Source organism: Mixophyes fleayi, chromosome 7, assembly GCF_038048845.1.
Source record: "Mixophyes fleayi isolate aMixFle1 chromosome 7, aMixFle1.hap1, whole genome shotgun sequence".
Taxonomy (NCBI): Eukaryota; Metazoa; Chordata; class Amphibia; order Anura; family Limnodynastidae; genus Mixophyes; species Mixophyes fleayi.
This window is the reverse complement of record NC_134408.1, coordinates 114363475-114377032: the sequence shown is the minus strand read 5'-3', so window position 1 is coordinate 114377032 and position 13558 is coordinate 114363475. Positions and strand designations below refer to the sequence as shown.

General features: G+C 38.7%; 1 protein-coding gene across 3 annotated transcripts in view; it reads right to left on the bottom strand.

Moving 5' to 3' along the window:
• Nucleotides 1-13558, bottom strand: part of LOC142098011 (transient receptor potential cation channel subfamily M member 8-like) — a 77096-nt gene that overhangs the window by 7396 nt on the left and 56142 nt on the right. For 2 of the 3 annotated variants that reach the window (XR_012678289.1, XR_012678290.1), the window contains exons 23-25: nt 9822-9918; nt 9236-9269; nt 8995-9071 (exon numbers count right to left, since the gene is read on the bottom strand). Coding sequence is in view for 1 of the 3 variants with exons in the window: in XM_075180413.1 (XP_075036514.1) it covers nt 9021-9071; nt 9236-9269; nt 9822-9918 (182 nt within the window). In the remaining 2 variants the exon portion in view is untranslated. Of the gene's footprint in view, nt 1-6680; nt 7601-8994; nt 9072-9235; nt 9270-9821; nt 9919-13558 lie in introns of those variants that run through there. The other variant, XM_075180413.1, reaches the window with a different exon arrangement.

Here is a 13558-nt window from a genome sequence, read left to right as displayed (position 1 = left end):
AAGGTTAGCAGGCAGGTCTCGTTGGGGTTTATGAGTTTCCATTAAAATGGTTAATGGCAGATATCCCTTACTTCCCTTAACTTCTCAATACTAATTTAACCACTTTGAATAATTGATACGAGACATAAATGTGTCAAAATTAAAAAGAGTTTATTTGCAAATATGGTGGTGGAGAAAAAGAGCAGTCAGTACGACACCTGCCAGGCAACCAGGATGTCCCAGCATTAACAATGGGATATCCATAAATGGGAAATGGGGGGACAACCAAAACACATCCCAGGCGAACATATCTACCTTACCGGGACCAACAGTCCAGAGAACTTCAGAACCCGCAAACCTTCTGGGCTAAAAGGAATGCAACCACAAGCTGACCCACAGGGTCGGTACTTGTACCAAGACTATAGCCGACTCATCGAAAAGAGGTGGGTTCAGCATGCCCACTACTGTAATGTGTGCCCCAACCACTAGCCCATGACTGCACTGCGTTTTCCAGCAAATCGCCATCCAGGATGTCCATCAGCAATGCCAAACATACCAGGAACTGGCCACTGTTACCATAGAACAGTCTGACAATCCATAACAGGCACCTGAGTTCAGCCAACCAGGGAGGGTGGACAGGCAACTTCCTGAATTAAAGAAAATGTTTTACTACCCTCTCATTAATCTTATAGACTATACCTAATCCTCTCCTGTGACATCAGTACTGGCAATAGTACTACTGTTACGACCTCTAATAGTTAAAAAAAAGTTATTGTGGGAAGAAAGTTGACGAAAGCGTTCTCAAAATCCAAACTCTATTTGTCAAATTCAATTTCAAAGAAACCATCAGCTCTTGATGTAAGGAGGAGGAATAAGAGTGACTTTTCTGATGAAGTGGCGATTTGTCCAAAAAAAGGAAAATAGCTAACATTCCATACACCACCCGCAGTGGCAAGTCAAGGCTTAGACTAAGTCCACTTTTTGCTAGTAGGGGAAGTCATAATCGGAGAGGGAGGAATAGGATGATAGAGAAAGAAGTGGAGTTTAGAGAGAAGTATTGTGACAGTAAATAGGAGATACTGTAAATTGAGTAGGTGCATGATGGAGAGATGGGAATAAATGTGTATTAACTAGGGTATGTAATGAAAAAGTGGAAAGGAACAACTGATCCAAATTGTGCGGGGCAATGGAAGAGTTGAAAGATTCTTTACCGCCCACTGGTTAGGGTTAATTGAGTAAGCAGTTTCTGCCTCTGACACAGCGAGGTCCTGGAGGATGCTGACAGTTGGGTGAAGAGGGTCTAGCAGAGATGGTAACAGCAATCACTATTGAGTTCTGTGGGTAGCTGAACAGATGTTGAAACAGCAATCACAGTTGAGCTCTTTGTGTCCCAAAGCTGAACAGAGATGATAGTTCAGTAGATCCTAAAACAGCCTTGTTTTTTGCCATGAAGTCGATCCTCAGCGCTGCTGTAATATTTGTCAACAATTTTCAGAAATATGCAAAGCGTTATAATTCTGAGAATAAGGAAAAGTGGGAGTTTGGGCAAAGAGCTAAGCCAGTGTACAGTTTACCTAAATTGCTGTCCACATGACACTCTTTATGTTGTCTACGTACAGGAGGAATAAAGAATGGTAATTATGGCGGTTCTATATTTTTTCTATAACATGCCATGTAGACCATATTAACATATATCTAATATCTCGTCTTGGATGTCCTGTTTATGAAGGTGAAGAAAAAGAGACAAATTTATATCTGGCAAAAACTGCTGTTTTACTGAAGAATTTGTGTCCATTTCTTATTTACTAATCCAGTTTTATTTAGCAGCATATGGCTTCTAAATTGTTGAGTTTAAGGAAATTCATTCATCATTCTGTTTTAATTCTTTGTAATATAATAAGATTAATTGTATATTAGTGTTACACCACGTGTAAGTAATAACTAGAGATGCTCAGGCTCGGTTCCACGCTTGTTTGGAATTCCTTTTTAAGATCTAACATAGCGAAGGGTTCCACCATTTTTCTTTTCTGCCACTGCTGTGTGCCAATGTGTCCTAGATGTGCTAGGAACTTTTGTGTGTTTGTGTCATTGCTCTGTCACCTACCATCCAGCCAGGTCGCTGCAGTTTTTGTCCAAAAGTGTATGAAAATAATATTATGACCTGTGAGATGGTCTAAATTGACTACAAATGACTTGAAATTAGTGTTATTGAGGTTAATAATGATGTAGGAACAAAAAAAGAGCAAAATTATGTGATTTTAGCATATTTTTGGTATTTTTTCTACAAAATCCAAACCCAAAACCAAAATGAGGGTGGTTTTGCCAAAACCAAAGCCAAAACCAAAATACGAAGTAATCCAGATCCAAAACCAAAACCAGTTCACTGGGGTCAGTGAGCATCTCTAGTAATAACTGTTTTGTGTTTATTAGAGAGGGTGTATGCCTAAATTTGAGATTTTTAAGTGTGGCCATGTTTTTAATTCTTCCACTTATTTAGTTATTTAGTTTACCTTATTTATTCTTGAAGTCCTACCTAGATAATATGTTGCTTTGCCCACTGAAATGTTAATGTTTTTATCCAAGAAAGATGTATTTATTTCTTCGATAAAGCAAGGGCTGTGGATTTTTCTGTATTTATTGTGAAGCTTGATGGCTCTATTCTTTCCCCATAATGAGTTGTAGAGTCTGCTTAAGGTTCAATACATATATAAATCAAGTATAAATCATCCACAAATGCCATCAGTATGACTGTGCTATGCCCATTTAGATACCCTGAAATATGTGTTTTTAATATTCAAAGTAGAGGGTCTTATGTAGTTTATAATTAATTAAGTAGTTGGTGTGTCCAAATGAACATTTGTAAAGTCTATTTTTTAAAATGTGCCGATGAGATTTTTTCAAATGCTTTATCTGTGACTATATGGAATATTATGTCTGAGGATTTCTTGTTGAAGACATTCTAAATAATTAACATCTTGATTTAAATGTGCTATTGCTCTATATGATGTGACTAGCTTGGGTTTTTGCTTGGTTTATGTATTGTAAACACTTCATTAAAGTTTGGATATGAAATATGATCTTTGTGGATTTTTTTGAAAAAGGTATAGAGATGGACTATGTACTGGTCCCATAGCAATACCGCCGTTATAGAAAGTGGCTGTAATGCAGTCCTAATTTTTATTATTGCAGTATTACAGGTGCCATCCTGCCCTCCTTCACTGTCTGTTACTTGATGTCTTCAGTGGGAGTTAGCGGTACAGGCACAGTCTCCTTCCTTCCATATGGATGAGTTGCAGTGTAAGGGGCTGTAAAGAGCCATCCTCTGGCCACTTCTCTGTCAGACACCACCAAAGCAAGGTAAAAGCCAGAGGGAGGTTGTCACGAATGCCTAGCCTGTCCCAGATACAGCAATCTGAACAGCTGGCCGTGCCTGGCGTCACCTTATTCACTTAGCAATGAATACACCTGTTCAGCCACCACAAAGGATTTATAATGGTGTCCTTACGTTCACCAGAACCACTTATTAATGTTTCACACTTAAATCACATAAATATGTAGCATGAGCCTCAATGGGCTACATAAATTCACAAAGAATCACGGAGAACACACTAGATTAAGTTTATTTAATCTGAAAAATGTTTCCAAGGCTTCGTGACAAAAATGAATAACAAGACATTCAATATGTTGCACAATTAATTTTAGAAAATAAAATAAGAAATAAAATCAGAGTCACTACTTACTAGTTAAGACCTGGTGTGTGAGAGAACACAACTGACAAATATGAGACATTTCAGTCTTGATAGACCCCCTCATGAAAATGCACAATGTAATGATTTTAAACCCTTCTTACAGGCTCTTCACCCCCATTTTAGGAATTACATTTTAAATTAAGTCAGATTGATTCCCAAAATGACACAGAGCTTTCCAAAGTAAATTACCTATCACTAAGATGTATGTTTGGGCACCTCAGAGAATCTCTCACCTCTGCTCTGCTTGAGTGGCTAGATGGTTTACAACTTTGGGGCTTCAAACTCATCAACATCATCAACATTTATTTATATAGTGCCAGCAAATTCCGTAGCGATTTACAATTGAGAACAAACATTGATAAGACAATACTGGGTAATACATACAGACAAAGAGGTAAGAGAACCCTGCTTGCAAGCTTACAATCTATAGAACTCCTCCAAGATCCTTATCTATCCCGGGCCTGGCTAATTTCAAAATATTAATGACACTTGTATAAGTTCAAACTCATGTCGTCTAGCAAATCACAAATTGAGATTACATTACAAGGTTGCATAAACTATTCACATTGACAGAAATGAATTCAACAGAAAACAACTATCAGTCATTAGATATACTACATAATCGTCAGAGGTTCAGAGGGCTGGTCCTCACTACACTCAGCACAGCTCCATGGAGTCTGTGCAGAGTGTCAATGATGTCATCAGCATTGTCTACTTACCTCCACGTAGAGGGATCAGTACACCAAACTGAGATAAGAGATGGTGTAGGAGGGAAGGTAGTCCTTCACTGTAGAAAAATATTTTAAACTTCTAGTATATTAGACTACAAAAATGTGTTGTCAGGATGTGTATAATTTATGCTTAGCACCATTAAAAGAAAATTGATTAAAGCTGGCAATAAAGAACAAATATCACAAAATAAAATATTAGATCTCTTTCCAAATGGAAAGCCTTTTAACAATTGTAATGTATTTTGTTTTTACAAAGTTAGCTCCCAAGCCCACCACTCAACCTATTGCTACTGCATTGATAGGTCAAATAACACAAGACCTGCATGCATCTTGTGATTTGACTTGGACCAAGAGCTTGTTTCTGGGGAGAGCAGACAGGGCAAGCCATGTTCTTCTGGTTTTTATTTTATTACCTGTTGCCTGTTTCCAGAGGTAGCTGTAGTATTTTATAGCTTCCAGTGCCCTACCACAGCCTACCCTCTTATTCATAGTGTTTTTGTCTGGAGCTGTCTACTGCTCATTAGTGACAAAACCTGGAGTCATCCTTAGAAATTAGTGGGCCGATGATGGTAGTAAAATAGAAGGGCAAAGCTAGCTGTCATAAAAATTATCAGATAACTCTTACCATCACCATTGACAATTGCCTACTGCGAGCCAAATTGGTGGCTGTATGTTATTTATAAAACATATATAATTGGTAAAGTGCCAGTCACATTTATTTAACTAATATATCCTCCTCACTGTTCAAGCATATACAATCACAACCAGATATGTTATTTTCCTTTTTATAGTTTATTTCTTGCATATAATTATTACCTGCAGACTTTCTACACAACTTCAATTTCAGTCTGTGTTCTTTGTCGTCTTCAACACAAGACATTGTAACTAAAAATGTTTGTCTTCTTTAATTATAAAATTGCTACAGAAGCTTAAATTCTCTACACACTGCACTATTCTATGTTAGGAACCCCTCTAGCCGGTACTGCACAACCCGGAGTCTGCTCTGCCAGTCAGGTGTTCACTGGAGCCCCTAGTGGTGGGGACAGACTTGGCCGCAGACTAACAGAGGGTCGTGAAGTGCGTACCGGCTGGGGAGAACCCAGGAAAGCGGAGTGAGGTCCAGGCAAGGGTCGTGGGCCGGCAGCAGACAGGGAATCCAGAGAACAAGCCGAAGTCAAGGGTCACAAGCAAACAGGAGAATCAATAATCACGCCAGAGGTCGGGGTCACAAGAAACACAGGCAGGGTCCAAATCCAGGCAAGGGGTCATACACAGGCAATCCGATCGTAATATCCACAGGACAGAACTGGGAACACAGCAGGTCAGCAAACTGGCAACAGGAAGCTATAACTGGCAGTGAGGCTGCAGACCTCACTGCCTTAAATACCAGCATCAGCCAACCAGAGCCCAGCTCTGGAACCACACACACAGCCCCTGCTAATTAACATGCTTAAGCAAATTAGCCCACAGGCTTGTGTCTCCTACTGCGCACGCGCCCGGCTGTCCCCAGCCGTCGGGACGCGGCGCTGCTACTGCTGGCGTCCGACCGTTGCCTTAGCAACGGTCGGGTAGACTCCGGAAATGACGTCCCGGTCGTCAAGGTGACGACCGGGACGTCAGAGGGCATCAGAAGCTAGCCGCGGCAGCTGTGAGTACCGCTGCGGCTCGTAACATTCTATGCATATTTCCAATGTTAGGAAAGTGGAACAGTATCGACATGAATAAAGTAGATTTTATTATTAAGGGGTTGTAAATTATATGGGTAGTCCCAGTGAACATGGCACCTGAATCACTGCCTTACTGGTCACTGGTCAAGAGGAAAGCAGAATGAGACACAGATATACAATAAGTGAGGTTGCTAGAGCTAGTGGCTGGAGTAAGGTTAGATATAAGATTAGGTAAAGAGGAGATGGTGGCAGAGGGTAATGAAGAGTGGAAGATAGAAAAAGAGGAGAAAGGTTTATAAAGCAAAAAACAAGCATGCTGAGAGAAGTAGAGGTGTGTGGGAAATGTAAACATTTGAGCAAGGGATTAGTGAGAGAGAATAAGGCAGACTGAACTGCAAAGGCATTAGAATGTCGGCAATCTAAGGTGCATGTGGACAGATGATCATGCCATCCGTCCTCTGAAGTCTGACAGTAAACCTCCTCTCTGTGCAAAGCACACAAAAACAACTCCCCCCACCCAGAAAAAAAGAAACAATAAAAAACAACAACTATGGTTTGATTTTTAGGTTTTATTAAAAGATCTTATTTCTTTTTTTTTTTAAGTAAAAAAATGCAGCTAAACAGTATGAATATTATAGACAATAACGAGTCTGAACTTTAAGAGGTATTCAATTTACATCTATTATATGACAACAACATCATATGAGTTAATCAGAGGGTATGGATTATCAACAAAAATACTATAATTCTTGTTTCATTGAAGGATGATCTAACTGTACCAACGGGTTGTAGATGACTGTAGATTCTCAGTTTTGGTGCTTCCTTCCTGGTTTGGATGAGCTTTGTCTATTGCTGTCAGTCTCTGTCGGTTACTAGTGAGAGGCAGTTGGGGGCAGGGGTAGCAGTGCAAAGAGGGTGTTAGTGGTGGGAGACGGACATTGGGGTTATTTCTGAGAGACAGTTGGGGGGGTTAGTTCTGACAGAAGTTCTACTACTGGAAGGAGGAGTAGGGGGTTAGTAATAAGAGATAGAAGGGGAATAGTAGTGATAGAAGGGGGACACTATTTGGAGGGAGGGGTAGTGGTGAAAGAATTAGGTCAAATACATTTTTTCAATAAAATGGTTATGGTTGTGAGCAGATGGTTAAGACTGGGATTAGGGACTGAGTATAAATTGGGACAGAGAGGGTAGAAAAAGGGATGATGGTTATCAAGGTGAGAGGGATTAGTTGATGAGTAAAGAGTATATTTCAGTGCTAAGCAAAGGTTAATTTGTTTCAAACTCCCATTGTCCTATAGATTGTAAGCTTGCGAGCAGGGTTCTCTTATCTCTCTGTCTGTATGTATTACCCAATATTGTCTTATTAATGTTTGTTCCCAATTGTAAAGCGCTACGGAATTTGCTGGCGCTATATAAATAAATGTTGATGATGATGAATGAAGAAGGACCAGTTAGGATTGTGAGTAGAGGTTTACTGTGGGGATTTGAAAAAAAAAGAAAGATTAATAACCGTGTTAGTGACAGTTAAGGTGGGGATGGAGGGGGGTGCAAATAGTGAGGGGTAAGGAGGGGTAGTGGTTAGGAGAGGTGTCTAGGGCAAAAAAATTTAGTTTTTTCTACTATCAATTTTAAAGTATTAGGGGGAAGAGAGGAGTAGGTATAAAGAGTGGCACTAAAACAACTGTGTGAAGTATTCTGTGTATGAGGTTTTATTAATGTGCTAAGGGGAAGGGATGGTTAGTTAAGTATTTTAAGTAGGTGGTATTGTAGCTTTAAGTGTCTCTGCCAGCAGGTCCTTGACAAGTATTACATTCCCTTTTAATATAGTTATGTTTCTCCCTCTATTACACACATATACACACATAGGGCCTAATTCATTAAGGAAAGGAAAGCAAAATAAATGAGTAACTTTGCACCTTGGCATAACCATGTTGTATTGGAGGGGGAAGTAAATTTAAAATGTGGGGGCAGATTTATAATTGGGGTAGGGCATGTCATAGATCAACTGTAAATGTCAGTGTAAAAATAAAGCTATCAAATATTTCTGCGCTACATGAAAAACAGCCAGTATTTCCTTATGTGCAAAATAATAAACTCATTTGCACCATTTGCATTGTAACATGGTTTTGCCATGGTTCAAAGTTACTCATTTTTTGTTTTACTTTCCTTAATGAATCAGGCCCATACTGTATATCTCTATTTACATACACAAAACAGTAGTTTTAAATACCAATATTTTTTACCTGCTATTCTAACGATACTCTCATAAACAACTGCCAAAGCAATCTAGTGCACCAAGTTTAAAAGGCAATGGAGGGGCTGTGTGAGGGGAGGACCAATCTCTTGAATGCAGCTTGTGACTGGTCCTTCTGCTCACACTCTTCCCAGTTTTCTACTGGGGATGTAAAAATAATGAAAGAAGCCCTAGGAATAATGGATGCATTAGGCTATAGATAGGTGGATGGGCACATTAGAGAATCTTTTATGAAGGGTAGTTCAGCTTTAACGGTCTATTTATCAAATAGTGAAGAGCCCTTTTGATGACGTAAATAAAGATTTTTTTTTCTGCTGGCGATAGGGCTTGTCATCATATTGTCGAAGGTGTCATGTTATCAAAGGTGTCAAGTTACCAGAGGATGCTGCACACCCAAATTTGGGGTTTCAGTTCCATTGCACAAGCGCAAACCATATAGAGACTGGCCCAATGAAGTAGTAAGTTAACTATTACTGTTCCAGGACAGTATCGCTGAAGCAGCTGAGTAAATTTGGAAGTTAAGTGATTTTTTTTATTAAAATATTCTGATTATTTATACTTAATACTAATAAGCAGGCCTGTATGTTTGCAACTTAAGTGGTTGAGCTACTTACCGTATGTTTCCCCTGAGTACAAGATGTCACTTTATCTTGCTATTAATATCTTTCAATAGAACTTTCAAGTCATTTAACTGTTGAGAGGCAAGAACAGATCCAGTTAGGGTTGGATGTATAAAAGACGAAATATAAGAGGGTGAAAACTGTACAGCGTTGGACACTTTATATGTATAGACATGAATAACACTGTGCACAGTGTACAATGTGCAGAGCAGAGTTGGAGAGACATTGCATTTACCTTTGCTTCTAAATCCATGAACCTTAGCTCCGTCCTGCCAGGAAACAAAAGCTATATTAGACCAAAGGACACTTTGTCACTACCTTTTACAACGTTCAACTATAAATTTGCCGACTATACCAGTCTCACTCATAAAGTCTGCACTCTGCTGTCCTCCATATTACACCCAGGTGAGAATCTATGTTTTCCCTTGTAGTCTAGGACCTTTATTCTGTCTCATCAACTTTACATTTTCCAGATTTCTCTCCTCATATTTTATATAGGCCCACTAAAATCAGTGAATATATTGACATGTGTCCCCGAAATAGGGTACAATTATAAAATTTAAATCGGATTATACATCCAGCAGGTGATCGCTAATATTGATGTGCGGTACAACAGTACCTAATGTTATCTATCCAATCTGGTGAAATTAGAAAGTGATCCGTCACTCAGTGCCTGAGATCAGCAGGAGGATCACATTGTTACTTGTTGGTTATAATTGACATTCAAATTGTTCAAAATCAATCACTTCTTTCTGCTTTCTAGTATTAACCTTTCCTGTCAATACCACCCTCCTTTAACCCTCTCCACAGAGGACACTTACTCCATGTTGTTGTTTGCTTGGATGATCATTTTCACCAAATAATTCTCCTTCATAACAGCTTCCCAGGACAGGGTCTTAATATCCTCCTTCTTAAAGCCTAGAGACAGAGAGCTCATTACATACAGGGGACAGTTGTCTATACGAACATCACATACCCACATATAACTGAGGGGTAAGTATAACATACAATCAAACCCCCACACTTACTTAATTTCCTAAAACTTTTGAGGAACAAGTCCACAAATGTACCCACTAGTCCAAATTCCACTACTAGGGCCTCTACCTTTCAAAATTGTGTGCTACTGAAATGAAATCTAAATTATACATTATTTAATTACCCAGATAACTGCATCCATTCACTGGAGACAAGTTGTCAAATTGAACAATTTAAACTCTTTACAAAATTCTCAGAATGGTTTTGCTTAAGCACATACATTGCAATCCAGTCATTCTATCACTTTACATCGAATTGTTAAAGAATTGACATATGTGTATATGTTCAATAGATTTGAATGTAAAGGGCAAATACAATTGATAATCCAATCAGATTAGATGCAAAATTTTCTTCCAAATGGATTGAAACTGATTGAAGAGTTTGTATTATAATTATACAGTCAGGGCATCATTTAGAGATAGGAGCAAATAAAAAAGGGTAAATTTGCTCCTGGACAAACCATGTTGCATTGCAAGAGGTGAATATATATATATATATATATATATATATATATATATATATATATATATATATATATATATATGTATATATATATATATATATTTTGCATGCAGGGAAAATACTGGCTGATTTTTTATAGAGCACACAGAAACTCTACAATTTTATTTTTACGCTGCAATTTATATTGGAGTTGGGACAAGCCTTTAATTTTGTCCACAGCGTTACTTCTACAAGGTGCAAATTTTTTTGTTTTGCTCTTTTTTGTTTTTTTTGCTTTGCTCCTAACTCTAAATGAGACCTTTACCATTTAATAATCCCTCTGCTGTGCTAGGTTGTGCATGCACTGAAAATGTCTTTCTACTCTGTCCAATGAAACTTGTAACATCTGTGAAGCAATATTTCATTTTGTTTTACCATCAGATTCAAAATGATTGGATTTAAAAGTGTATGCCGCGATTGTATATTGATGCGCAGATATTGGGCCCGATTCATTAAGGACAGTAAGGTAAAACAATGACTACATTTTCTCCTGAACATAACCATGTTACAATGCAAGGGGTGCAAAATAGTTTTTTATTTTGCACATAAGAGAAGTGTGTCCATTAGACTAAACGCAGTTAAAATCATGCGGGTGAGTGACTTGCCAAAGAACCTATTATCTGTGGATTCCTGGAATTTCAGCCAATGGGAGCAGGAAGGGGTTGGGACTTATACACAGTTATAAGTCAGTGCAGACAGGATATAGTTCTTCCTGCTTTCGGATTCCTCCCACCTCCCTGCAATTTCATAGGCTACATTGGAGGTGTAGTTGGTTAGAGTAGGAGAGCAGTGCAGTCGGTAACTGTGCATATGGTGCTCGGGTGATCTTGTCATAGGTCACTACCCCTCTGAGGTTATGGTGTCATACTATGATTGGTCCGTATGTTAGGAGGACCATTGGGCCAGTTTTGTATGGTTTATACTGGCGGAGTTAATAGGGGGCGTAGTCTTGCCGTTGGACTTGATCTTAGCACCGGCCAATAGATAAGGTATGATCCTGAGTTGGTGGTACTATGGTCTGACCTTTCCACCTTTATTGGTTTTGCGTTCCTCACTGCCCTGCTCTTGTCCTCGTTACAGTCCTATTAGTTTAAAGATTAATAAATACCGTCATTCATTCCAACTTTAATTTGGTGTCCATGTCTTTATTTGGTTTGGTAAAAGGTGATGTCACAGTGTGTGTTATTTGGGGAAAACTTCCCCGCTATGTATTTTAGTTAAATACTGTCTGTTTTTCCATGTAGCACATAAATAGTGGATAACTTATTTGTACGCTGAGATTTAAAGGTAATCTAGGACATGCCCTACCCCAACTATAAATCTGCCATCATATTTTAAATACCTCCATCCCTCTCTTTGCCAAGTTGCAAAGTTACTAATTTTTTTTACTTACTTTCCTTAATGAATCAGGCCCAATGTCTGTACAGTGTGATTGTACAGAATTTGTGTGACTGTGCGGACAACATTAGAAAATGAAGACCTTAGGAGGCTTGCACTCATTGAAAAGGAAATACTTTGTATGGAAAAAGTAAATTATAGATTTTACTTTTCCTTCAATAAATGGTGAAACCAGATTTTGCACAGTTGTGTGCGCAGGGGCAGACTTAGTCATTCTATCAATGGAGTCTACAACTGAAAAAGGTGCTGTTCCCATTTTTTGTATAACAATAAAGATTTTTTCCCTGAAATAAAAGCTTTCTACTTCTAAATTTGAGGGTTTTCACCAAGAGATATACATATAACTGAGACAATAGAATAATTTTTATAATTGACTCCTTACTGTGTAACACAACCACTGAATTACCCTTACTATATAGGACCACACCTGTGTGATACTTTTAAGGGTACATAAAGTCATAAAAACTGGCAATCATTTAAAGTAGCTGTGCCAACCGTGCCTCTTTCTGTTTCATTCAATCATGCCCATAATCCTGATATAAACCAGGGCTTGCAGCTTTAGACAGCAGAAAGCAATAACTGTTCCAGGCAGATAAGTCCTAAAATTCCTAGAGTGGAGGGTTTGGGGGCAGAAGGAATCTGAAATTAAGTTGTACTCAAGGAGGATAATTCAATTAGCTTCAATGTTCTTCAGAACATCGTGGCCACGAGATTGTTACAGAAATCTCCGCCTAACAATTTTTTTTACCATAGTAAAGGTAAAATTGCACAGCTACGATGTTCCTCAGAGCAATGCGGCTATTTGAACCCTCCCCCAATGTGGTACCCTATTATTGTATGTATCTTATTGTTATTTTTATTATTATATCAGTCCTCGCCCCAGTGGAGCTTATAATCTAATTCCCTACCACACACATATACAACCTATGGTCCATTTTCTCAGAGGCCAATTAACCTCTCATTATGTTTTTGGACTGTGGGAGGGAACTTGCAGATATGGGGAGAACATCCAAACTCCACACAGATAGTTCCCCGGTTGGAATTGAATCCAGCAATGCTGCCCACGGATAGGTATATGTGAGCATGACTCTTTAGAGAAGGCCCGTTCTTTCCATTGGAGGTAATGTCTCACTATCAATAGCCCCTGCAACATCAAGTTAAAGTACAGGATTGAAAGACATAATGGCTGGTGTCCAGTTCTTTGAGTGATAACACAATATATGCACACTATAGTACCAATTCAATCCAACTGTTAAAGATAAATTAAAGTATCTGTCAAATCAATCAATTGCTTACCAATTGTTAACCCTGTGTGTGATGCGTTCGCAATTCGGCGAAGCTAGCAATTGCATGTCACCTCTAATACGGTTGTGTGTAATTACTTTGTAGCTGCGAGATGTAACCTCAACGCTTCTTATATTAATATCACATTTGTGCTTGAATCAAACTGCCCTGAATTTTTCACCATCCAAAGTGTGGAAAGCAGATTCAGGTGATAACAGTTCATTGCACAAGAGTGAACAAAAATATTGCAGAAAGAGAACTGAATAGGACATTTGCACCCACCCTACTTTTTCTCCAGCCAATCAGGTTTTGTCTTTAATAAATGTGCCATTTAAAGAAC